Source organism: Atractosteus spatula, chromosome 2 (genome assembly GCF_055471065.1).
Source record: "Atractosteus spatula isolate fAtrSpa1 chromosome 2, fAtrSpa1.hap1, whole genome shotgun sequence".
Taxonomy (NCBI): domain Eukaryota; kingdom Metazoa; phylum Chordata; class Actinopteri; order Semionotiformes; family Lepisosteidae; genus Atractosteus; species Atractosteus spatula.
Genome location: NC_142707.1, coordinates 3,477,160 through 3,503,762, shown reverse-complemented (window position 1 = coordinate 3,503,762; position 26,603 = coordinate 3,477,160). Strand labels below are relative to the sequence as shown.

At 52.3% G+C, this 26,603-nt stretch overlaps 1 protein-coding gene across 1 annotated transcript in view; it reads right to left on the bottom strand.

Annotated features, from left to right (window-relative positions):
• LOC148839016 (PDZ domain-containing protein 4-like) overlaps nucleotides 1-26,603 on the bottom strand; it is a 35,239-nt gene that overhangs the window by 3,369 nt on the left and 5,267 nt on the right. The window contains exons 2-7 of the mRNA XM_088940445.1: nucleotides 7,423-7,715; nucleotides 7,242-7,332; nucleotides 6,966-7,064; nucleotides 5,228-5,290; nucleotides 4,746-4,847; nucleotides 1,164-1,247 (exon numbers count right to left, since the gene is read on the bottom strand). Coding sequence (XP_088796571.1) covers nucleotides 1,164-1,247; nucleotides 4,746-4,847; nucleotides 5,228-5,290; nucleotides 6,966-7,064; nucleotides 7,242-7,332; nucleotides 7,423-7,715 — 732 coding nt within the window. The remainder of the gene's footprint in view (nucleotides 1-1,163; nucleotides 1,248-4,745; nucleotides 4,848-5,227; nucleotides 5,291-6,965; nucleotides 7,065-7,241; nucleotides 7,333-7,422; nucleotides 7,716-26,603) is intronic.

The following is a 26,603-nucleotide window of genomic DNA, read 5'->3' as shown; positions in this document are numbered from 1 at the left end:
AGTGTTGGTGTGTGTGGAGTGTATGGTGTAGGAGACACAGTGTTGGTGTGTGTGGAGTGTATGGTGTAGGAGACACAGTGTTGGAGTGTGTGGAGTGTATGGTGTAGGAGACACTGTGTTGGAGTGTATGGTGTAGGAGACACAGTGTTGGTGTGTGTGGAGTGTATGGTGTAGGAGACACAGTGTTGGTGTGTGTGGAGTGTATGGTGTAGGAGACACTGTGTTGGAGTGTGTGGAGTGTATGGTGTAGGAGACACTGTGTTGGAGTGTGTGGAGTGTATGGTGTAGGAGACACAGTGTTGGTGTGTGTGGAGTGTATGGTGTAGGAGACAGTGTTGGTGTGTGTGGAGTGTATGGTGTAGGAGACACAGTGTTGGTGTGTGTGGAGTGTATGGTGTAGGAGACACAGTGTTGGTGTGTGTGGAGTGTATGGTGTAGGAGACACTGTGTTGGAGTGTGTGGAGTGTATGGTGTAGGAGACACAGTGTTGGTGTGTGTGGAGTGTATGGTGTAGGAGACACAGTGTTGGTGTGTGTGGAGTGTATGGTGTAGGAGACACAGTGGTGGTGTGTGTGGAGTGTATGGTGTAGGAGACACAGTGTTGGTGTGTGTGGAGTGTATGGTGTAGGAGACACAGTGGTGGTGTGTGTGGAGTGTATGGTGTAGGAGACACAGTGTTGGTGTGTGTGGAGTGTATGGTGTAGGAGACACAGTGTTGGTGTGTGTGGAGTGTATGGTGTAGGAGACACAGTGGTGGTGTGTGTGGAGTGTATGGTGTAGGAGACACAGTGTTGGTGTGTGTGGAGTGTATGGTGTAGGAGACACAGTGGTGGTGTGTGTGGAGAGTGTTGTGCAGTAGGTGTGTGGAGAGTGTTGTGCAGTAGGTGTGTGTGGAGTGTGATGTGCAGTAGGTGTGTGTTGTGCAGTAGGTGTGTGGAGTGTGTTGTGCAGTAGGTGTGTGGAGAGTGTTGTGCAGTAGGTGTGTGTGGTGTGTGTTGTGCAGTAGGTGTGTGGAGAGTGTTGTGCAGTAGGTGCGTGGAGAGTGTTGTGCAGTAGGTGTGTGTGGAGTGTGTTGTGCAGTTGGTGTGTGTTGTGCAGTAGGTGTGTGGAGAGTGTTGTGCAGTAGGTGTGTGGAGTGTGTTGTGCAGTAGGTGTGTGTTTACCTGCGCTGGCCTCTTGCTGTCAGTGTCAGAGCCAGGCTCGTCCAGCAGGTCATCGCGGTCACTGTCCTGCCAGCGCCTCCCCAGCTGAAACACACACAGCATCACTGCCTGTGTGTGTGCGTGTGATTGTCTGTGTGTGTGTATCTGTGTAGTGTGTTTGTGCGTGTGATAGTCTGTGTGTGTGTCTCTGTGTAGCGTGTTTGTGCGTGTGATTGTCTGTGTGTGTGTCTCTGTGTAGCGTGTTTGTGTGTGTGATTGTCTGTGTGTGTGTCTCTGTAATGTTTGTGCATGTAATTGTGTGTGTGTCACTGTAGCGTGTTTGTGCGTGTGATAGTCTGTGTGTGTGTCTCAGTGTAGCGTGTTTGTGCTTTTGATTGTCTGTGCGTGTGTCTCTGTGTAGCGTTTGTGCGTGTGATTGTGTGTGTGTCACTAGCATGTTTGTGCGTGTGTCTCTGTGTAGTGTGTTTGTGTGTGTGATTGTCTGTGCGTGTATATGTCTGTGTTTGTAAGTGTACTTCTGTGCATCTGTGTGTATGTATGTGTGAGTCTTATGTGTGTGTGTGTGATTCATGACATGCCTCTGTCTCAGAGCAGTAGCCTTGAGGCAGCCTAAACAACGCCAGACCTCTCGCTCCCTCTCCACTGCAGAGATAAAAGTGTCGGCTTCTCTCTCAGAAAGCATGTTCTCTCGATGGCCAACCCTAATCCCACATTAGGCCATCATACAGGCCATCGCAGTGTTGGCCCGTTCAAGCAAGGCTTATAGAAATGAGCTACCAGCAGGTTCTGCTGGTGATGTAGGTAAGACACTCGTTCCAGTAACTCGGGGATCATGCACATCATGAAAACCTCAATGGCCAGTCTACAGCCTCCCAGGACCACAGCAATGAACAGAGGCTCTGTCCATTCTGCATGGCTGGACAGAACCTCACACACAACCAACAATTCTGGATTCTATTTTTAAGCGGGCTGCAAGAATCACATTGAATTCTGGTAAAGATCTACAGCACTGCACTCCCTTGGACTTCAAGGGAGTGTCCAGGTAACAGGAGGTGGCCACATTCCTCTCATCACACAAGAACTGTGTGTTCCCAAGGCCTGCCTTCTGATACAGATTAACAGGATGGGACTGAGAGGGAACTGTACGCTTTCTGTGCTTGTTACACGCTGCAAAGAGCTTATCATAACCTCTGTAGTTTCTATATAGACCCCCTTTCCTCGAAGCTGAATTAAAACACGGGTTCAGCCCTGGAAAAGATGCAGCCAGATGCCCACAGGAGAAGGAGACTTGAGTACGGCCGCCAGCTGCCCAGATGTCCAAGGCAGTAGAAACTTAGAAGGGCTGGCACAGGATGGGCATGATTCTGTCCCAGTGATTATTGATTTCTTCTGCTGCTGTCTACAACATACTGATAGCTGAAATAGCGTCCACTCCGTCATGCTGCCTCACCTCTGAACTTCTCAAAGAGAGTTTCTTTATTTCTTACAGTACCTTGTTGTAAGTATTCTTGTGTATTGTTAACTATAGATCCTTATTGTTATGTAGCTATTATCGTACTTATAATACTGTACTGTTATACTCTTATACAGTATATAATAATACAATTCTACTGTACTGGGACTGTAGCCGCTATTGTAACAGGACTGTTCTGCTGTACTGGGACTGTAGCTCCTATTGTAACAGGACTGCTCTGCTGTACTGGGACTGTAGCTCCTATTGTAACGGGACTGTTCTACTGTACTGGGACTGTAGCCCCTATTGTAACAGGACTGTTCTACTGTACTGGGACTGTAGTCCCTATTGTAACAGGACTGCTCTGCTGTACTGGGACTGTAGTCCCTATTGTAACAGGACTGTTCTACTGTACTGGGACTGTAGTCCCTATTGTAACAGGACTGTTCTGCTGTACTGGGACTGTAGCTCCTATTGTAACAGGACTATTCTACTGTACTGAGACTGTAGCCCCTATTGTAACAGGACTGTTCTACTGTACTGGGACTGTAGCCCCTATTGTAACAGGACTGCTCTGCTGTACTGGGACTGTAGCTCCTATTGTAACGGGACTGTTCTACTGTACTGGGACTGTAGCTCCTAGTGTAACGGGACTGTTCTGCTGTACTGGGACTGTAGCTCCTATTGTAACAGGACTGTTCTACTGTACTGGGACTGTAGTCCCTATTGTAACAGGACTGTTCTACTGTACTGGGACTGTAGCCCCTATTGTAACAGGACTGTTCTACTGTACTGGGACTGTAGCCTCTATTGTAACAGGACTGTTCTATAGCCTGTTGGAAAATGACTCTTGGTGAGCTGCTTTAATAAGAGTGCTCCTCCAGGAAAAGGTGTTTCCATGAAATATAACCAGAATCCCTGAGAGAGTGATTGATTGATAGGTTGATAGATTTGGGCAGACAGGGAGCGTGTGCATTAAAATATGGTAATTGCCAGTGTCAAAACACACAACACAAACAGCAGGGGATGTGAGTGAGAGACAGGGAGGCGCACTGTCACAGGGCTGCTAACTGCTGGCTGGGGCTGTCTGAGGGGGATGCCTGCAGGGTAAGAGAGCTGAGACACACACTCGGGGGTAATGATGTGTGTCTGTGTGTGTGTGCTGCGCGTCTGTGTGTATATTTGTATGTGTGAGTGTGTCTCCCCAATAAGCTATGCTGTCAATGTCAGTTTACAGCATTAATTAACATAATCAGACAATTTCCCTATAAATTAGATTTAATTAACATTAATAACTCTCTAATTCTTTGCGGATGCCTCTTCACCTCCAAAACACTTGGGAGCACATTTGACTCCGTCGGAGAATTTTTTAAAGGCAAGAACTCGGGGCTGCGCACTGCAGGGGACTCCTCAGCCGTTCAGAAAGAAAAACACAGACACACAGGCGTGGTCAGGCGAGGTCAGGCGTGGTCAGGTGAAGTCAGGTGAGGTCAGGTGAGGTCAGGTGAGAACAGGTGAGGTTAGGCGAAGTCAGGTGAGGTCAGACGTGGTCAGGTGAGAACAGGTGAGGTCAGGCGTGGTCAGGTGAGAACAGGTGAGAACAGGTGAGGTCAGGCGTGGTCAGGTGAGAACAGGTGAGGTCAGGTGAGGTCAGGAGAGGTTGAGTGAGGCCAGGTGAGGTCACTTGTGTCTCCCAGGTGGGGCTGCTGGTGCAGAATGAACACTGTGTGTCTCCCAGGTGGGGCTGCTGGTGCAGTACGGCTGCTACATGTCAAACCAGGTGGGTGCAGCGATTTAGGACTGGGGTGAAGTGGGTCCCCTCTTACATGGGACGTACTTTGGAATCCTGTAGAATTAATCATCTACTGCTATTCCTCCAGTGCTGTATGGAACTCTTGCCCTGCAGTGCAATGTATTGTATGAATTTGTGAATGCTTTTGTGTTATTAGACTTTTTGCCCTTGTGAGTACAGCAGTCCTGAACTAATTAATTAAAATAAGAATGTTGTAATGTATTTTAATAAGAATGTAAATGAGAAAGAATAAAATAAGAATGTTGTAATGTGTCTAAGCCACAGAGAATCAGAGATGCGAACAGACAGAGACACACTACATGTGCAGAGGGCTGACCTCGATGTCCGGCCGGGCCAGCAGGAGGGAGATGTTCGTGCTGTCCTCTCTGGTCAGGATGGCCACAGCCTCCTCCCGATTCTGGACATCCATGCCATTGATCTGGGAGAGAGGACAGTGCTGAATATTTCCACTGCATGAGCAGGCCCGATAGTACGGCTCTATCACCCTGTGGCTCCCAGCTGGCAGCCCACTGAAGCTCAGCAGGAGTGAGCCTGGCCAGTACCTGGATGGGAAACCTCCTGGGAGAAACTAAGACTGATGCTGGAACCAGTAGGGGGTGCTCACCTTCTTTGGGTAGATCTTGATGCCACAGTACAGGGATGGTACTGTAAAAAAGACACTGTCCTTTGGATGAGATGGAAAACAGAGGACCCGACTCTCCTTGGTCATTAATATTAAATCAAAGGCCATTTCTCAGAAAGAGCATGGGTAATAATGAAGACCGGGGGGAAATCTGGCCACAGTCGATCAAGCGGTACCTGCAGTATCCTGTCACCCTCTCGGATTCGCCCGTCTTTGGCCGCGATGCTGTTGGGGTTCACCTGGGGAGAGACGCGCAGGAGAGAGTGTCAGGCCACTGGGCACACTGCCGCAGCCGTCTTCCCTAGGGGGCGCTCCTGCCCTTTCCGTTGTGTCCCTGCTGTTATTAGTTTCACCTGAGTCTTCCCTTCCCTGAGAAAATTCCCTTTTAATTATTAAGCCCGGTGCCTCCGCAGCTCAGGGCTCAGCACTGGGAGACAGACGTCCCAGGGGCAGGAGTGGCCCGAGGGCACGGGCTTCGTCACAGCGTCCTGACCACTGTGCCCGGGGCTCGGAGCGCCTGGCTCCGTGATGGTTTTAACCCTCTATGTTCCTGGATTCCTGTTCCCCGTGTTTGTCTGGATGGATCTCCCGGTACCGGGACCCCGGGCTGTGCCTGATTTCCCCCCCTTTTTGGACTTCCTCGTCCTGGACTAGTTCGCTCTCGTTTCCCCCCGCGCAAACCGGATCACTGTCCACACCGTCCCCTGTCCGTGTCTTCCCCATTGTCCTTCTCCAGTCCCTTCCGGATCATACCGCCACGCATAGGGTCTTTCCTACGCACTACCCAGGAGTCCGGAGCGGCTCCTGTGACAACGCCTGACACGCAAGAGGAGAACAGAGGGAAGATTTCAAGTGGGGCTCAGCCCATCTGGCCCGTTTGGTAGCCAGTGATTAACTGATGGCTGTGTAGCTCGTTCCACACCCCCACGGCCTGTCACGATCGTCATCCCTCCTCCAGAGGGCGCTCCGACCCCTTTGTGTTTGAGTTTCAGCATCACGTTCACTGGCCCCCTCGTCCCGTCTATTATTTAAACCTCGTGCCCCTGAAGCTCGGGGCTCTGCACTGGAAGACGGACGCCCGGAGGCCCGCCTAGCATCAAGTCGCCCTACGTCCGCGGATTGAAGGCATAGGCCTCCGAAGTCCGGGGCTCGGAGTGCCTGGCCTCGTCACTCCGTTTTAATTTCCTAGTTCCATGTTTTTAATTATCTTGTCTTGGATGAATCCCCTGGTTTTGGATTTTGGACTGCGCCCCAGATTTCCTGCTTGGACTGTTTTGGACTTGTTTGCCTGCGCCCCCCCAATGCACCCGGATCACTGTCGGCGCCGCCCCCCAGTTCGCCATCCCTTCCATTCCTCACCGCGTTTTCCCTGGAGCCCTTCTCCAGTCTCTTCTGGGTTATACCGTCTGCACCGTGTTCTAAACTACGCACTTCACGGGAGTCGGGACCGGCTCCCGTTGCACAACCCTTTGTGTAACGCAGTGCCTCCTGGTCTCAGTCTTAGATGCACTTCCACACACTCGTTCCACCTGTGCTGTCTGGTTGGCGTTTCACTGTTGGATCTGAAGAAATCCACTGGGTTGGTTCTGTTGATGCCTTTCAGGATCCCTTCATAGTTTTCTCCCACGATGAGGCCTTGTCGGTGTGTTGTTTATACCCTAACATTTTGTTTGCCTTTGTTGTCTAGAAGTTGTTAATGATGGGTCACGATAAACATGAGTCTTAAGTGTACACTTTAGTTACTGTTCTGTAATGCGCATTGCGTGTAAGTGTTGTTTATTGCACATGTCCAGAGAGAACAGCACGAATATGAATCCCAACGTACATGTAAATATGGCAAAATAGACTCCTCTCTCTTCACACACACAGTGTAGACGCACTCTTAAAAACACACATCCAGAAAGACAGACTGACCTCCCCTACGTAGATTCCCAGGTCCTCCTCGTCATCAGTGCGGTAACACACGGTCAGCCCCAGCTTGTCCTGCTGGCTCGATTTGTACAGCTCCACCTCCTGGAGGGAGGACCACATTACAGCAAGAGCGTGAGGGCGAGGAGCGAGTGTGTGAGGAGAGTGTGAGGGAGTGCAGCAGAGAGGCGAGATGGCAAAGGTCACGTGGGGGGGGGGAGAGATGGATAGGGAGGGAGGGAGAGAGAGAGAGAGAAAAAGAGACCGCCCCCCCCCCCTGACCTCATACTCCAGCTCGTCCTGCCTGTCCACTTCGTGGTGGGAGCTGTCCAGGTAGTCATTGGGGTCGTAATACTCGTGCTCTAAGGCGGGCCTGTGGGTGGACACACAGACAGGGCTCAGGCGCGGGGGTACCCGGGCCCGCTCCGACACACCACAGACAGAACCGCGCACGGGGACTCACAGCTCGGACAGCACGTAGGGCTCCAGCAGGGGTGGCAGAGGTGGGGAGGGGGGCTGCAGCTTGCCCAGGGCCAGGATGTGCTGAAAGCTGATGTCAGTCTGGGTGCCATTGTCCACAAAGTCCAGGGCTGGAGCGGGACCCCCTTGACCCCCTTGACCCCCTGTGCCCCCCGCGGCCCCCCCCTTCACCCGCGGGCTCTTCCTCAGGACCTGGATGACCAGGGGGTCCCGGGACGCACGCAGTGCCTCCAGAGTCTGCTCCTGGGACAGGCGCGACAGCTCCTTCCCATTCACCTGGGGCAGGGGGAGAAGGAGCCATTAACGCACGCTGCCTGAGGGCGGAGGGAGCAGAGGGGTTAAAGCACACAGCGGTATAAAAGCATAAAGTGATCTCATGTACTGTATAAAAGGAAAGGCGTAACCACTGGACAGTCTAGTGAGCATATTTCCCGAGTGCTGGGGACACCCTGACTCTGTGCTATGCTCCCCTTCAGCAGATTGAATAAAAGATCCCTGTTTGACAATCTGCCAGCCTGAGTGAAGACTGAGTTTTCTTCGACACAAAGAAACAGAGAGGGTCTAGTACACACATAGTGCCCATACAGTGCACATCTGCAGCACTGAATACCAGAGTGCCAGGTTTTAATGGCTCTGCGTTCTGTCTGTGATTGGCAGAGTAAGCCCTGGCTGATTCTTACCTAAGGCGGTTTAGTTCCCTATTCAGACAAAGACCTGTAAATGGAGCCCATGTCCTTGTTAACAGGTCCCACTCTCAAATTCCTCTGCACCACGGTCTGGCACAGGGGGCATGTGAATTCGGGAAGAGCCGAGGGCTATCTGCAAATGGCCACTGGCGCCAGCTACAGTCTAGCGTCTGTGGACTCGTGTGTGCTGTACCAACAAAAGAATAAGTGCAGGTGAAGAAGATTATTTAAATGAATCCTGTTAGGAATGTTTGTGTCCTCCCACTGTGTGCTAGCTGCCTAGTCTATCGGGATGCTATAACCGCTCGCTGTCCCACAGAGCACATCGAGGGCTTTGAGCTCTGTGGCTCCTGTCGTTTAACCTGGCCTCGGCTAATCCCATTCATTCCATCAGAGCGTCTGTCTCTTTGTTCCAGGCCCTGTCGCTCCAATTATCACTGCCTGCCTGCCAGGAGGAAGAGCAGGAAAGGGGGGATTATAATTAGGGATTAGCGAGCATTAATCTTCCAGCTCAATCAGATTACACTGACAGGGGGCTCATGTTGGTTCACACACTCTCATACTCACACACACACTCTCATACTCACACACTGTCAGACTCTCACACACACACTCATACTCTCACACACACACTCATACTCTCACACACACACTCATACTCACACACTGTCAGACTCGCACACACACACTCATACTCTCACACACACACTCATACTCACACACTGTCAGACTCGCACACACACACTCATACTCACACACTGTCAGACTCTCACACACACACTCATACTCTCACACACACACTCATACTCACACACTGTCAGACTCTCACACACACACTCATACTCTCACACTGTCAGACTCGCACACACACACTCAGACTCTCACACACACACTCATACTCTCACACACACACTCATACTCACACACTGTCAGACTCTCACACACACACTCATACTCTCACACACACACTCATACTCACACACTGTCAGACTCACACACACTCTAACTCTTACACACTCTTAGACTTGCACACACACTCTCTGACACACACACACTCAGACTCACAAACACACTCTCTGACACAACCACTCTCAGACTCACACACACTCTCTGACACAACCACTCTCAGACTCACACACACTCTCAGACTCACACACACACACACTCTCAGACTCACACACACAGAGACAAGGTCCTGGTGCAGTCTGTGAAATGTGCAGTTAATAGGTGTTGCTTGTAAATTAAATTCATTTGTCGATGATGTCTCTTCTTATTTCATTGAACATTCAACCTAGCAACTAGCTAAGATGCTGCAGTGACCTGTGTTCTGACAGGGCATTCCTCACACAAGCCAAGGGCACAGGTGCCTAAAGGAATACAGATACCTCCCATCCTACCCCACTCCCTGCCCCTTTTAACACGTTTTAACTGTCTCAGGTATAACGTAAGGAGGAAGCTGTTGACAGGAGAGGTTTTCTCTTGAGCTTCAGTCTGCTCAGGCACCTGTCAGCTGTAGAGAAGGACCAGGACCAGGAATTCTGTACTTCTCCTGGGCTGGGACATCCCGGTCGGGCAGTGTGGGTGTGGTGCAAGAGTCCAGACGGACCTCTCCTGGGCCTATTGGATCTGTGACAGTTCACTGCTACTGGCGCTGGTGCAGGAGTCCAAACAGAACCTCTCCTGGGCCTGACGGATCCGTGACAGTCCACCGACACCAGTGCTCAAGTGTGTACAACAGGTGCAGATCCAACAGGGCACGTGCATGATGGGCACACCGGGCACATGGACGATGACCACACTGGGCACATGCATGGTGGCCACACTGAGCACCGGGCATATACATGTGGGGCACACTGGGCACTGGGCACATACTTGATGAACTGTGCCATGTTGCCACTCAGCAAAGAGACTCAGCTATGAGGACACACTGCCAGATTCCTTCAGGACACTTCTCCTGGAGCCAGAGGAACTGGTTGGGACAATGAGCGTGTTGAAAGTGAAGGAAAATTCAGGGAACGTCTCCCAGACATGAAGATGGTGCTTTTGGAGTGTTGCTTGTGGTTTTAAATGACATCTGACATGTTAAAACACATAAGGGAGAGCCGGCCACGTCATTCACACAGGGGTCTGTCTCTGGAACGCTGCACTATCACCCCGCTTGGCTGTGACACCTGCCTGTCTGTCCCTCAGCTCCGACAGGGCAGAGGTTTTTTTCTAAGTACATTAATTAAATCTGCAAGCTATCCCCAGGAGGACACCTGGGCCAGAGAGTCCTCCTCTCCTCCCTGTAAGACAATCGCTCACTCCGACACTGCAATTCATTACACGGGCTGATGGCATTTTAATAGAGAGCCGGACAGAGAGAGCAAACACAGGGAGGGGGAGTGAGGGGGAGAGCAGGGGAGGAGGAGAGAGAGGCGGACGTAGCATGGAATAGGCCCATCTCAGGCTGTCTATCCCAAGGGCTCTTCCCATATCTCTCTGCCTCTCTTTCTCTTTTCTCAGTCCCTCCCACACGCCCTCTTTCTACATCTTACTCACCTTGCAGTCTCAGTGTGTGTCTAACAGTGTTTCTCTCAGTCAGTGTGTGTATCTGACCCTTTCACACTGTACTGACCCCCTGTCTCTCTGTACTGACCCCCTCTCTCTGTACTGATCCCCTCTCACTCTGTACTGACCCCCTGTCAAATGAGCTGTCAGTGCCCAGGTGTGACAGTACTGCTCCAGCAGTGCCAGGCTCTGCTGCAGCCCCCGTTCTGGGTCAAGATGAGCTGTCAGTGCCAAGGTCTGACAGTACTGCTCCAGCAGTGCCAGGCTCTGCTGCAGCCCCTGTCTGGGTCAAGATGAGCTGTCAGTGCCCAGGTCTGACAGTACTGCTCCAGCAGTGCCAGGCTCTGCTGCAGCCCCTGTTCTGGGTCAAGATGAGCTGTCAGTGCCCAGGTCTGACAGTACTGCTCCAGCAGTGCCAGGCTCTGCTGCAGCCCCTGTCTGGGTCAAGATGAGCTGTCAGTGCCCAGGTGTGACAGTACTGCTCCAGCAGTGCCAGGCTCTGCTGCAACCCCTGTTCTGGGTCAAGATGAGCTGTCAGTGCCCAGGTCTGACAGTACTGCTCCAGCAGTGCCAGGCTCTGCTGCAGCCCCTGTTCTGGGTCAAGATGAGCTGTCAGTGCCCAGGTCTGACAGTACTGCTCCAGCAGTGCCAGGCTCTGTTCTGTGGGCAACAGCAGGACCAGGTCATCCAAACAGAGCAGGAACTGAATCTCCGTGTCATGTAGTGTGAGACCAGGAGCTGCAGACTGTTCCAACACCTCTGCCTGCTCATTGATATATATATATATTGATATAGATATTGATACTGGGCTCAGGCTGCCTGCTCATTGATATAGATATTGATATTGGGCTCAGGCACCCCTGTCTCACTCCACAGCCGCAAGAAAAGAGCTCTCTTCTTTTGCTTCCAATCAACTATGCGCCTGTTCTCTGAGTATATTGATTTAATTATATTAAATGACTTCGCCTTATGCATCACTTTGAAGACGTTTATAAAACAGTCCTTCCTGCCAAATTAAATCAAACGCTTTGTTGAAATCAATAAAGCAGACAAACACTCTTTTTTGCTTTCCTGCCTGTCACGTTTGTTTATAAGTGTGTGTAGGGTGTAAATGTGATTGGATGTGTGGCAGTTTGGTAGGAAGCCGAACTGACTTTGACTCAGGACGTTGTGCTCTGTGGGGAAGGTCAGTACGGGTCACGACACTGCAGGAGACGTGCTCACACAGATGCCCCGGTAGTTACTGGGGATGAGTGTTTGCACTTTGAAAAATGGGACAAATTAATCCTTGATTCCAAAACTCATTCTGTCACTGTCTCATGTTCTTCTGTCTGTCTGAGTCCCTCTGCCTCCCTCGGTCTGTCACTGTCTCATGTTCTTCTGTCTGTCTGAGTCCCTCTGCCTCCCTCGGTCTGTCACTGTCTCATGTTCTTCTGTCTGTCTGAGTCCCTCTGCCTCCCTCGGTCTGTCACTGTCTCATGTTCTTCTGTCTGTCTGAGTCCCTCTGCCTCCCTCGGTCTGTCACTGTCTCATGTTCTTCTGTCTGTCTGAGTCCCTCTGCCTCCCTCCGTCTGTCACTGTCTCATGTTCTTCTGTCTGTCTGAGTCCCTCTGCCTCCCTCGGTCTATCACTGTCTCATGTTCTTCTGTCTGTCTGAGTCCCTCTGCCTCCCTCGGTCTGTCACTGTCTCATGTTCTTCTGTCTGTCTGAGTCCCTCTGCCTCCCTCGGTCTGTCACTGTCTCATGTTCTTCTGTCTGTCTGAGTCCCTCTGCCTCCCTCGGTCTGTCACTGTCTCATGTTCTTCTGTCTGTCTGAGTCCCTCTGCCTCCCTCGGTCTATCACTGTCTCATGTTCTTCTGTATGTCTGAGTCCCTCTGCCTCCCTCTGTCTGTCACTGTCTCATGTTCTTCTGTCCGTCTGAGTCCCTCTGCCTCCCTCCGTCTGTCACTGTCTCATGTTCTTCTGTCTGTCTGAGTCCCTCTGCCTCCCTCGGTCTGTCACTGTCTCATGTTCTTCTGTCTGTCTGAGTCCCTCTGCCTCCCTCCGTCTGTCACTGTCTCATGTTCTTCTGTCCGTCTGAGTCCCTCTGCCTCCCTCCGTCTGTCACTGTCTCATGTTCTTCTGTCTGTCTGAGTCCCTCTGCCTCCCTCGGTCTGTCACTGTCTCATGTTCTTCTGTCTGTCTGAGTCCCTCTGCCTCCCTCCGTCTGTCACTGTCTCATGTTCTTCTGTCTGTCTGAGTCCCTCTGCCTCCCTCGGTCTATCACTGTCTCATGTTCTTCTGTCTGTCTGAGTCCCTCTGCCTCCCTCGGTCTGTCACTGTCTCATGTTCTTCTGTCTGTCTGAGTCCCTCTGCCTCCCTCGGTCTGTCACTGTCTCATGTTCTTCTGTCTGTCTGAGTCCCTCTGCCTCCCTCGGTCTATCACTGTCTCATGTTCTTCTGTATGTCTGAGTCCCTCTGCCTCCCTCCGTCTGTCACTGTCTCATGTTCTTCTGTCTGTCTGAGTCCCTCTGCCTCCCTCGGTCTGTCACTGTCTCATGTTCTTCTGTCTGTCTGAGTCCCTCTGCCTCCCTCCGTCTGTCACTGTCTCATGTTCTTCTGTCTGTCTGAGTCCCTCTGCCTCCCTCGGTCTATCACTGTCTCATGTTCTTCTGTCTGTCTGAGTCCCTCTGCCTCCCTCGGTCTGTCACTGTCTCATGTTCTTCTGTCTGTCTGAGTCCCTCTGCCTCCCTCGGTCTGTCACTGTCTCATGTTCTTCTGTCTGTCTGAGTCCCTCTGCCTCCCTCGGTCTGTCACTGTCTCATGTTCTTCTGTCTGTCTGAGTCCCTCTGCCTCCCTCTGTCTGTCACTGTCTCATGTTCTTCTGTCTGTCTGAGTCCCTCTGCCTCCCTCAGTCTGTCAGTGTCTCATGTTCTTCTGTCTGAGTCCCTCTGCCTCCCTCAGTCTGTCAGTGTCTCATGTTCTTCTGTCTGAGTCCCTCTGCCTAGCTCAGTCTGCCAAGCGCTCTCTCTCCATCTCTCTGAGGGAGTGCAGTCTGCATTATCAGCATTTCTCCTCTATCCCCTCCTCCCTCTCTCCCCACCTCTCGCTCTCTCCCTGTTTCAGCCTTTTCTACTGCTCCTACTACAGCATGTTGTTGTTCAGTGCTGGGGTTGCGATGGCTGTTCTGTCAGCTCTCCTCCCCCCCCCCCCCCCCCTCAGAGCCGGGAAGTGGGCTGAATGCTCCGGCTCACAGACAGAGTGGAGAGGATGGCAGTGAGGCTCTGTGTATCTGGGACAGTACAGGAGGACCTTGGGAATTCTGATGCGCACACGGAGAGAGAGGAGGTACAGAGGCACAACATTAAACAAGCCCGAGACATCTCATATTGATCGATCATCTTCACATTTTAATACTCCCCTCAGTCACTCCTATAGTACAATATGGTATTGTCTGCATAACTGTCATATTATGGTAATGATGTCTATACCAGTGCCACAGTGCTCTCAGTGTTGTCTACAGCAGTGCCACAGTGTCCTCAGTGTTGTCTACAGCAGTGCCCTCAGTGTTGTCTACAGCAGTGCCACAGTGCTCTCAGTGTTGTCTACAGCAGTGCCACAGTGTCCTCAGTGTTGTCTACAGCAGTGCCACAGTGCTCTCAGTGTTGTCTACAGCAGTGCCACAGTGTCCTCAGTGTTGTCTACAGCAGTGCCACAGTGCTCTCAGTGTTGTCTATAGCAGTGCCACAGTGTCCTCAGTGTTGTCTACAGCAGTGCCACAGTGCCCTCAGTGTTGTCTACAGCAGTGCCACAGTGTCCTCAGTGTTGTCTACAGCAGTGTCCTCAGTGTTGTCTACAGCAGTGCCACAGTGTCCTCAGTGTTGTCTACAGCAGTGTCCTCAGTGTTGTCTACAGCAGTGCCACAGTGCCCTCAGTGTTGTCTATAGCAGTGCCACAGTGTCCTCAGTGTTGTCTACAGCAGTGCCACAGTGTCCTCAGTGTTGTCTACAGCAGTGCCACAGTGCCCTCAGTGTTGTCTACAGCAGTGCCACAGTGTCCTCAGTGTTGTCTACAGCAGTGCCACAGTGCCCTCAGTATAGTCTGTTATATTTTCTATGGAGCTACAGTGCCCAGATGCCCCTCGCAGCTGTCTGTTAAGCTGGTGACAGTGCACGTGTCTGAGCGCCAGGCTGCTGGCGGGGTGGTGAGCAGTGTTGCTAACGTAGTTCTCGGTCTCAGACAGCCGGCAGAGAACACGGCGGTGTTTTAATGAGCTGCAGACAGACGACAGCGCAGCTTTATTCTTTTTTGCCCTCTGTCTCCCTTTCTACCTGCTCTCTCTGTATTCACAAGTCTCCTTCACAGCCCCCTCCGCCCCCCCGACTTTCTCCCACGCGTCCTCCCGAGCAGACCCGCAGTCCGACCCGCCACGCGCCCGCTCGCTCAATCACACACCTCACTGCCGTGCCCTGTCAGCAGACACGCTGCCACCCGCAGGCATGCTGGGGCTGCAGGGGTCAAGGGGAGCGTGACCAGCGGGGGAGACACGGCAGAGTGTGGTATAACCTGGCCACGGCCGTCTGTACCCGACAGATCCCGCAGATGGTCACGGAGAAGGACGCTGAGGCACCGCACAGAGGCGCGGTTGCGAAAAGGGACAATTTGCCATTGTTTTCCGGCGGCCATATCACCCTGCAGCTCCCAGCTGGCCGCCCACTGGAGCTCAGCAGGTGGGAGCCTGGCCAGTGCCTGGATGGGAGACTCCAGGGAAAAACTAAGGCTGCTACTGGGAGGTGTTAGTGGGGCCAGTAGGGGCCACTATGCCCCAGTATAGTGAAGGGAAGACTATACTGTAAACAGGCGCCGTCATTCGGATGAGACGTGAAACCGAGGTCCTGACTCTCTGTGGTCATTAAAAATCCAGGGTGTTTCTCAAAAAGATTTGGGGTGTTACCCCAGTGTCCTGGCCAAATTTTCCCCCTGTCCTTTACCAATCATGGCCTCCTAATAACCCCCCTCTCTGAACTGGCTTCATCACTCTGCTCTCCTCCCCACTGAGAGCTGGTGTGTGGGGAGCGGACTGGTGCATCATCCAGGTGGGGCTGCACACTGGTGGGGGTGGAGGGGATCCCCAGTACCTGTACAGCGCTTTCAGTGGAGTGTCCCGAGAAGTGCTATAGAAGTGTAAGGAATTATTATTATCATCCAGGTGAGGGTTACACATTAGTAGTAATGGAGGGGGGGTCCCCATTAACCGTAAAGCGCTTTGAGTGGAGTGTCCAGAAAAGCGCTATATAAGTCTAAGCAATTATCATTATTATTTATGGGGCATTTTGCAGTGTTTTGTCCAGGTCTCCAGAACACTGGCAGGCCTAAAGAGTGAGCGAATGCTCTGTCCTTGTGGTGTGTGTACGCGTGCACACAGGAGCAGAGCCGAGGGAGCCTGACAAATACGAGACCAATTGATTCGTAGCAGGTGCCTCTCCAGCAGGCTCACAACAAGAACCATGACTGAGGAGTGAAAAGAGAAGAGAAAGGAAGAAGGGAGGGATGATCACAGAAGGAGGAGGTCCAGGAGAGAAGGAGAAAAGGACATTAAGACAGAATAGGAGAAATGGGCTGTAAAGAGGTTTAGGGATGGTAATCACTAATTAGGAACATTTTTAAGGTGGTATTTTCAATAAATCGTACAAGATGCATGCTCAGCACAGAATGATAATGGAGAAAATCCCATTCCGGAGAGCCGGATTACAGGGAAGCGTGACAGAACAGCACAGGGCAGTCTGGGTGAAGAGACGGATTGATTCTGTTCCGCAGGTGCCGAGACGCACTCGAACATTCCCAAGAATGTTCCTTTAATAAGCTGAGCCGCGCAGTAGGGGGGGGGGGAGAGAGGGAGCCAGAGAGCGGGGAGGGAGAGAGAGAGGGAGGGGGGGAGGGGGGGGAATGAAAGCGACGAGGAAGGGGGTTCAAAGGAGGAGATGACAGAGGCAGAGTGAAGGGAGGTGGGCAGGACGTGAGGGGAGGAAGGAGAGTGGGGGGAGACGAAGGGAGGAGGGCGAGCAGACAGAGCAGGCGAGAGGGCTTGACAGGAGGGTCTGTTTGAAGTTGGGCGGTCTCTCGATAATGAGCGAGTTAGCTCCCTCCCAGCACCGCGGACACACTTCAAAGTTGGGGCGCTCAGAGACGGGCAGGGGCGTAGTATTCGTCTTTCACTGATGTGCCCCGACAGCGCCAGCGTGATTGGTTGATGTGCTCCTCACGACCGGGGCCTGTCGGGACGGCAGCGCGCCGGGCCCCTGCTCTCCCGGCTGCCGCGGGGGTTCAGGGCACACGGCCAGCCGGCCCGTTTCCACTCCAGCAGCGCAAGAGGAAAAATAAAACAGCTGCAGGTCAAACCCTGGAGAAGCCCGGCCGCGCTCCCCGCCCGCAGAAGACTTCTGGAAACGTCACGGCCCCGATCAGCACAGCACGCGGCTCAGGTGCTGCAAGCAGGTCGGCGATAGAGAGAGCCGCCACGTCTCCCGCTCCCCCTGCCCTCTCGCTCACTCCCAGCAGCCCCCTCTCCCTCCTCCCTGCTCAGGCGGGAGATTGATGGCTTAGTGACCCCAAGTTCATTCAATAACCGCACAGCCGCCCTCCTCCCTCCCTCCCCCCCCCACCTCTCTCTCTCCCAGCTCTCTCGTTTCCTCCGTCTATCGCTCATTCTGTCTCACCCCGTCTCCACTCCACCTCCATCCTGCATTCAGCTCTTCCCTCCCTCCCTCCCGTTCCCCCAGCTCTCCCCGATCCCCGTCTCCATCGCTCACCCCTTCTCCTCCCTCCCTCCCTCTCCTCATCCCTCTCTCCCAGCCCCTCCTGCCGCTCCTGTCCCCCCTGGTTTCCCCCTCTCGCTCCCCCAGATTAATGGGCACGCGACAGTAACTCAATTCAATGCTCATCAACACCCCCTCTCGCCTCAGCACTTCCATGCCGTTTGACCCTTGACCTCTCATCAATCACATGACTGAGAGACGCGTGTAATGGTTTTGCGATGGGTGCTGCGCGCCCGGCCTTGGTGCAGCGCCAGACCCTCTTGTCCTGCGGGCTGACAGGGTATATTTCCAGTCTCCCTCTTTTTGCCTCTCTCCTCTCTCGTTTTAGCTCCTGCCCCTGCTGTGCCGGCTTTGTCCCTGAAGCCTACAAGCGGGAGCCACCACCTTCTCTCGCAAACAAGCACGACAATTTCCACACGGAGCTTCCCGCCATTCCTTTGAATTTTTCTTCAGTGGACGCAGCTTATTTCACTCCAGCAAGCACCCAGGCCTGAAAACGTCTCTGTAGTCACAGTTCACACATTTACAGCCGCGTCCTTCCCGAACACGTGAAAAACCTCCCGCCTTTCCCCACACGTCCTCGGACTGTGCTGGTTACGCCGTGCTGAGACTTCCAGAGCCGCGCTCTATCTACCGTACGCAGGATGTCCATCCCACTGGGACCCTTTCTCCAGACCCACCCGTCACCTCAAACCGCCATCCTCTTGATCTGCACGGCTTTTTAGCTTTCCGGATTTTTGGCCTTTCGGAAAAGGGCTCCCAGATTTCCTTGTCTTCTGACACTCCCACTCCCACTCTCTCCTTTGCCGCACGTTCCTGCCCGCTCCCTGATTCCACACCCGAAACGCTGGGTTTGTCTTTCTCCCCTTATGCTTTTCGGCACGGAATTATCCTGGACTCCTGTGCCCCTGTATCCACACCCTCTCCCCGGATCTGACAGCTGGCGAGCCGCTACAGCGCAGCCCCACTGGCACGCAAGCACACACTCCTCCTCACAGCATAGCCGATCCAGGCCACATGGCCACAGCCCAGGCCACACGCTGAAAGCAAGTTCCCCGAAAAAAATCATTCTCGGTCAGATTAAGTTTTGGGTTCTGGCAATTGCACGTGGCTTCTTTTGCTAAGGATTTGAAAAAGGTGGCGATTTCAGGGCCTGTCAGCAAGATGAATGACTTCGTTCTGAGGTGTATCCTCACAGCGCGTGCTTTGGAGAATTCAGGTGACCAGATCTTTCCAGCATGTGGCTGAGTGCTACTGTATGTCTGCTGCTGTTGCCAGCTCAGCACTCTGCTGTACCACTGCAGCCCTGGAGGCTGAGCTCTGCCCTCCTGCTGCAGCTGTGGGAACGGGGAACTATCTCTTGTTTAATAAAGTGTTGAAGGTCAGACTCGCGCATAAGGGGCAGAGCTGCGTTATGGCCCTGGCTTTTCACCAAGAAGGGAGAAGCTCTGCTCTCGCGATCCTGTCACCATTGTAAACCCCTCCTCTTAAGGGCGCTCCAGCCCTTCCTTGTTTTTCACTCATCTCCCGCACCTGCTCCCTGTTCCAGCCCCTTTTTCAGTTCCCCTTAAAAGCCAGATGCTGACTCTGTTCCTGACTCTGCACTGGTTCCTGTACCAGGCGAGTCCGGGACCTGGAAGCGCTTGGCCCCGTTAAGGTTTTAGTTCCTGTTCCTGTTCCTGTGCCGGTCCCGACCCGGTTCTTCTTTTAATCGTCTGTCTTGGATGGACCGCCCAGCTTTGGACTTTTGCCCCGTTGTGGAGTCCCCTTTTGGACTCCTCTCTGGACTGTTCGCCTCGTCCACACCTCCCCCGAACACCAGCGCACTAAGGACACGCCCCCTGTCTTCATTCCCGACTCCCGCACGCTTTTTTCCCCGTGTTTCCTCACTCTACCCCGGATTGTGTCGTCTGCATAGGGTCCGGAAAGAACGCCCTCCTGACAAATTCTAGATTCAGCACCCTTGGGTGTGTGCAGATTCCACAGCTCCACAGCAGCACAGCAGAAGGAAGCCTTTGAAATAAATAATCCAGGCCACGCAATTTACCTTCTCTCTTTTGGCATGAACTATAGCATCATGAGTAACCCCTTTAGAAAGATATGTAGGCCAGTTTTCATCAATGTTGTGCGTTTATGTGAGAACACAATTCTGGGATTCTCTGGGGAGTGCAGCCTGCAGTGTCTGTTTCTACGTGCACTTAGACAGCGTGAATTACAGAGGAGCTGGATCCCTGCTCTCTGTCCTGTGAGGCTCACCACTGTTATCTGTTATCTGTGCACTGCTATGACTGTACAGGGCTCTCAGCCAGCAGCCATATCACCCTGCAGCTCCTAGCTGGCCGCCCACTGGAGCTCAGCAGGTGTGAGCCTGGCCAGTACTTGTGGGAAAAGCTCAGGCTGCTGCTGGGAGAGGTGTTAGTGGGGCCAGCAGGGGGTGCTCACCCTGCGATCTGTGTGGGTCCTAATGCCCCAGTATAGTGACGGGGACACTAGACTGTTGCAACGCTCCGTGGAAAGCAAAGGGCATGACAAGGCACAGAAATGCGTCATTGCCATCCACTGCAACCACGGAAGTCTCCAGTCGTGACGACCACTCGTACCGCTGGACCCAGGCTTCTGAGGTCGAGAGAGTGGGACTGCCCCAGTCAAACGGCTTTCCCCCTTCAAAAAAAACAGCTTTCCCGCACAGGTTTCTCTGTGCAGTTCATCTTCCATTGGACACGATAGACATCCATCATCATCACAGGATTCTCAGAGTCTCAGACCTCCTGCACGTTCGACTCATCTACCACACCAACACGCTGAGCAGAGACCCAGCTGCTGCAGGTTTCCTCGCGGAGAGCAGGCCGGGCCCCACGGGCGAGAGACCCCTGGCTCCAGGCTGGGCAATGGCTCTGGCGCTATCGGGGCTCCCTGACATCCAGAGTGACCCCCTGGGCTGTGGGACAGTGACCCCCTGAGCTGTACCCCTGGCGTTCTGAGCTCCCAGGCTGTAAAATACAAGAGCGGGGCTCGGCAGTGCATTCTGGAGCATGCCTGTCTCTTCTGTCCCAGTAGAGGGGCTACAGCCGTTGGCTGTGTTGATTAGCAACTACTGATTCAATAACTGGCAAAGGTAGGGATGAGGAGGAGGAGGAGGGGTGCAGTTATTAGTGATCCCAAAGAATTACAGCAAAATAAATCCATAATGCCTATTTAGAAAAAAAATGTTGAGGCTGGAGAACAGTGAAAAAAAATATCAGCAGATTGTTCTGCAGAGTCAAGCTGGTGGATGGGAACAAAACGTCCTGCACAGGCAGGGAGAGGAGAGGATGCAGAGCGCTGTGCCTGGGCTGTTTGAGCACAGTGCGCTGCAGTCCGGGCCGGCTCTGCTGTTTCCTCCTGTCTTCCACACTGGGACCAGGACGTCTCCCACCCCACAGGCCTGTCCGTGTGATCGCCCGCCAGCGTGTGGCCCTGAGCTTCCCCGTCTCACCGCGCTGACGAGACCTCACAGGGAGACACTGATTCCTCCCTGGACACTGCTATCTCTGCAGCTCGGGGCCTGTCTCCGACAAGACACACACACAGGCACGCAGCTCCTCTCACACTCTCGCAATCCTCTTAACCGCTCTGCCGCAGAGAACCACACCGCTCCTGACAGAGGGAGAGCAGAGAGGGCGCAGCGCAGGGAGAGGAGAAGGGAGCGCTGAGGGGAGGAAGAGAAGGGGAGATTGAGGCAGGACAGAAACAAGGAGGGAGAGAGCAAGAGGAGGCACTGGACGCAGAGAATGGGAGGAATGGAGGGAGGCACTGAGGAAGAGAGACGGAAACAGAGCAGAGGAGGCAGAGAGGCGGCGACACCACAAAGAGAGAGGGGATGGGAGAAAGGGAGAGCAAGAGAGATGAAAAAGGAAAAGGGAGGAAAGACAGAAAAGGTATAGAAGTATATATTTCAAGAACAAAATCAAGAACAAGAGTTTCCAAATTTAAAGATATTTGTTTATGCCTTTGAAATTCAAATTGTTCTTTATCACTTCCCCCAAAAAGAAAATGAAATGTAAACCTATTATTTAATCTAAGCACAGAAGGCTAGGTATCCAACAAAGACAAACCCCTGAAACTACAAAATCAGCACCTCTAAACAACACAACACTGCACAGGAGCACTGCAGAGCAACACCTATACACAACACAACCCTCTGCACAGGAGCACTGCAGAGCAACACCTATAAACAACACAACCCTCTGCACAGGAGCACTGCAGAGCAGTACTGATAAACAACACGCTGCACAAGTACAGCACATCTATAAACAACACAGAACCGGGCCAGGCCTTGTCTGTAATGTGGAGCCTAACACTGATGATCATATGCACTGATGTGCTGAGAAAAAAAAACTGTTTTATTTGGGGAGGGGGTTATTTTGACATGGCATTGCTTGTGTACAGTGACTATATTGTTCACTTTAGTGCCTTAAGTACCTGCTGGATGAAATCCACAGACAGCTGAAAGCATGAAAGAACTATTGGAACAGATTTAATTTCACAGCAGACGCCACTCTCCCTGTCTGTCTCACTCACACACACATTCTCTGTCCCTCTCTTACCTCTGTCATCTCTCTCTGCTGCCTGTCTCTCCTCCTCTGTCTCTCCCTTACTCGGTCTCTCTCCCGGTTTCTGGGTTGAACGCAGCCAGCTAATGACTACGTGACCCCGAGCCCATTTAACAACACGCCCTTCTCCGCCCTGCCTGTCTGCCTCTCTCACCTCTTCTGCGTCCCAGTTTCTCCCACCCGTTGTACAGCTCGTTTTCTTCCCTGGGTTTGTTGCTCTGCTGTCTGGCCAGACAGTCTTCAACATGTTTCACAGTCTTGTCTTGTGGCAGTTGTGGAACAACAGCCCTAAAATATTAGCCACGGGTCAAAAGGCACACTGTCGTTCAGGATATAAGATATGAGATAAGTAAATAGACTCCAGAACTGGGACTGAAGCACGTCCTGTTCGTGTTTCCGGTTTTTGCACCAACACATGGTGTTAATGAGATCATTAGTACTGCACTGTGGGATTGAAGCCCAAAACTGTCATGAAGAAATTAGACTGCTCAGGCAGAACCTTCACTGACAACCTGACACCTGTTTACCTGTCAAGTCCCTAGAGATGAGACACATCACATACATACAGTGCAATATATAACACTCTGCAGTACATTCTCAATAACTCTACAACACATATACCTCTATTGCGTCAGCAGCCATATCACCCTGCAAGTCCTAGCTGGCAGCCCACTGGAGCTCAGCAGGAGTGAGCCTGGCCAGTACCTGGAGGGGAGACTCCTGGGAAAAACTAAGGTTGCTGCTGGAAGAGGTGTTAGTGGGGCCAGCAGGGGCCCTATATGAGGGGGACACTATACTATAAAAAAGGTGCTGTCCTTCAGATGAGACGTGAAACTGAGGTCCTGACTTTCTGTGGTCATTAAAAATCCCAGGGCGTTTCTCAAAAAGAGTAGGGATTACCCCTAGTGTCCTGGCCAAATTTCCCATTTGCCCTTACCAGTCATGGCCTCCTAATAACCCCCCTCTCTGAAATGGCTTCATCACTCTGCTCTCCTCCCCACTGAGGGCTGGTGTGTGGGGGGAGGACTGGTGCATCATCCAGGCGGGGTCATATCTAAAGTACTTACTTTAACACATCATCATCTTAATTGCTCATGATTCATAAAATTGTTCTAAAACTTCAGAAACTTTAATGGTATTTAATGGTAACATTGATTTTCAGGACCAAGGTTGGAAACTCCTGATCTACAGAATAGGCATTCAGCGTTACAGTATAGATATTCACCTCAGCTGTATAGACACTCAGCTCTGCACTGTATACACTCAGCTCTATACTGTATACGCTCGGCTCTATACTGTATAAACTCGGCTCTGTTGTATAGACACTCAGCTCTGTGTATAGACACTCAGCTCTATACTGTACACACTCAGCTCTATACTGTATACACTCGGCTCTGTTGTATAGACACTCAGCTCTGTGTATAGACATTCAGCTCTATACTGTACACATTCAGCTCTGCACTGTATACACTCAGCTCTCTGTATAGGCACTCAGCTCTGCACTGTATACACTCAACTCTGTTGCATAGAAACTCAGCTCTGTTGTATAGACACTCAGCTCTGTACTGTATACACTCAGCTCTATATTGTAGACACTAAGCTCTACAGTATATACACAAAGCTCTATGATACAGATATCCAGCTTGACAGTATAGATATACGGCTCTGTAGTATAGACACTCATCTCTACAGTATAAACTCTCAGCTTTGTACTGCATGTACACTCAGTTCTATAATATAGGCAATATAGGTCTATGGTCTATAGCACAGGCACTCGGCTTTACAGTGTATACACTCAAGTCTATAGTATAGGCTTTACAGTACAGCTCTATAGTATATACACATAGCTCTACAGCATAAACAGTCCGAGTCCAAGTATCCGTCCATCGTGTCGCCCACCGCCCACGCTGTTGAGAGCGAGGGGCTGTCAGGGACACGTGTGTGTCAGAGAGAGTGGATCTGTCTGTGTGTGGGGGAGTGTGTGTTCATGGGTGTGGTTTCTGTGCCCTCTGAGCATGTGAGCGGCAGGTGTGTGCGTGTGTAAGTGAGTGGGTGTTTGTGCGAGGGAGTCTGTGTGTGTGCAGTTTTGGCTCCTTGTGTGTATGTATGTGAAGGGACAGCAGGGATAGCAGGGAGTGTATGTGTGTGTGTGTGGGTGTTGTCTGTCCGCGGAGTCGGTAATTAAAAGATTCTCCCTCTGCTCAGCAACCTCCTCCCAGACGAACTGCAATTGAACACACCTGGTGCGCATGTGTCTGCGTGTCTGCGTGTGTGTGTGTCAGAGAAAGAGAGGAGCAGCGCGTGTGAGGCCGGGGGAGAGAGCAGGGGGAGTGTGTGTCTGTACGTGTGAAAAAAACACACATTAGTCTTGCCTAATGTCTGCCGTTGCCACAGAAACGGCATCCCATTGAGACATAAATTCAGCAGCACGCAGAACTGCTTAGGCTGCCGTGAGCCGGTGTCTGCACACCACGGCTGAGACACGGGGAGAGCGAGGGCGTGTCCGCGTGTCCGTGTGTCCGTGTGTCCGTGCTGTGTCTCTGCCCCTGGGCCTGGTGGACTCAGGGACTGCGAGTCGGGCGAACAGCACAAAATGAAAGCACTGATATTTCTGAGGTTTTAGGAAATGTTTTGCGGAGTTAATCTGTCTTGCAATTAAGCCCTTAATGAATATTTAATTCCAGCAGTTCCCTAAAGAATAGCCCAAACATCAGGTGGAGGTTGTGCAGAACACGGCTATCAAAAATGGCATGTAGTGCCTTCACACCGCCGGAAACGCTGGGCAGCGGGTCTTTAACTACGGGAAAGAGACGAGCTCTGTCCTGGACCGAGCTCCACCTCAACACACAAACCTGGAACACCAGATGGGGAACGCTGAGCTGGAAAGGGCCACTTCAGAAAGGGAGCCGGCTGTTTACAGTATGTTGACACATCACTGGCACACTTGGGAGGTTAGAAGAGTAGAATTCACACCCAAGAACGTTATGTCAAAACTGCATGACACTCCAGCAAGGCCTCGTGTAGAATACTGTGCACAATTGTGGTCAACACTGTAAGAAGAACACTGTATATTGGTGCTCTGGAAGAAATGTTGAGAACTGTTCTGGGACTTGAGGGAGAGTCCTACAGTGACAGGCCGAAGGAACTGAACCTCTTTTGTCATGAGGAAAGAAGACTGCGGGGAGCCCTGAGTATTCAAAATCCTCAAAGACGCCGACAAAGACAACGCAGAGGACGTCTCCAGAGCCAACAGGGAAACACAGACCAAGGGAACCCAAGTGGAGACAACAGGGAGGTGCATTTAAAACTCTTCCATACCCGAGAAGTTTTTAAGAACATAGGAACGGTTACAAAAAAGCGAGGCCACTTGACCCCTCGGTCCCGTTTGGTAATCAGTAGCTAATTAATCTCAGGATCCCATTCTCAGGGCCATCCCGAAGGGGGCGGGGGCAAGGTCCCCCCCCCCATCCCCAATCCCACTTCACACACACATTAAAAATATAAATATATAGACACATGTTCAAATATTTTAATAAAGCGACACACAAAACTCTTATTTTTACTCCAGATGAAATCTAAAGCTAGTGGGAGAGCAGATGCTTCATTCAGAGCTGGTTGCCTGTCCCGCACTCACTACGTCATCAGCTGCCAGCTCAAAGTGATCGCGGCCCAACTAAACGAGCTGGGAAAAAAGGTTCGCCGGTGGGAAAATGGCGAGCACAAGCAGAGACGGGGGACACATTTCGAAAACACTACAGCGGGGGCGAGAGAAGGAAAAGGACGCAGCAGAGGGAGGGTGCGCGTGCCTGTGCGAAGGTTCTCGGTCAAACCCAGGAGCGAAGATCTCGACGGCGACAGGGATGCCCGCAGTGAGACACCTGAAGGCCCCGACAGAGTGAGCAGCAACGGCGATGGGTAGTTGTGTTCGGTTCTGTGTGTCTGTTTGCGCAGGCCGGTCAGGGAGCTATTGTATCACCACAACGCTGCTCCCTGCTGCCACCGCCACACACAAGAACCCCCCCTACCCTGGGCCCCGTGACACCAGCCCCGCCCTGGGCCCCGCCCCGGCCCCGCCCCGGCCCCGCCCCGGCCCCGCCCCAGCCATTGAGACAGCCCTGCCCATCCCGCTGCTTCCTGAGAGAAGCCAGGGTGTGTTGGCTTCAGCAACATGACCTGGCGGCCCTCTTCATACTCTGTCCACGGCCTTTTAGATAATGAAGGGCCTCCTGCACTCAGATTGAAATGCACTTGTACAGTACGTGACATATTGTAGCTCTCCTCACTAGTGTTGACACCGGTACACAGGATGCCGTGTTTGCCCAGCGAGCCGTTGTGATACAGCTGCGGCGTGTTTGTACTGCGGCTTGACTTCCTTCTGCGTCGAAGCCTGTGGGTCAATACGCGCTGAGTGACATCTGAGAGGGCTGTTCGGAGGCTGTTTTAAAAGGCTGATTAAATCCTGTTTCTATGTGAACAAGCGCTTAGCTGAGCTTATTAACTCTGGGAAAGCGCCTTCGGGAGTCAGGCTGAGTGGAGGGCTA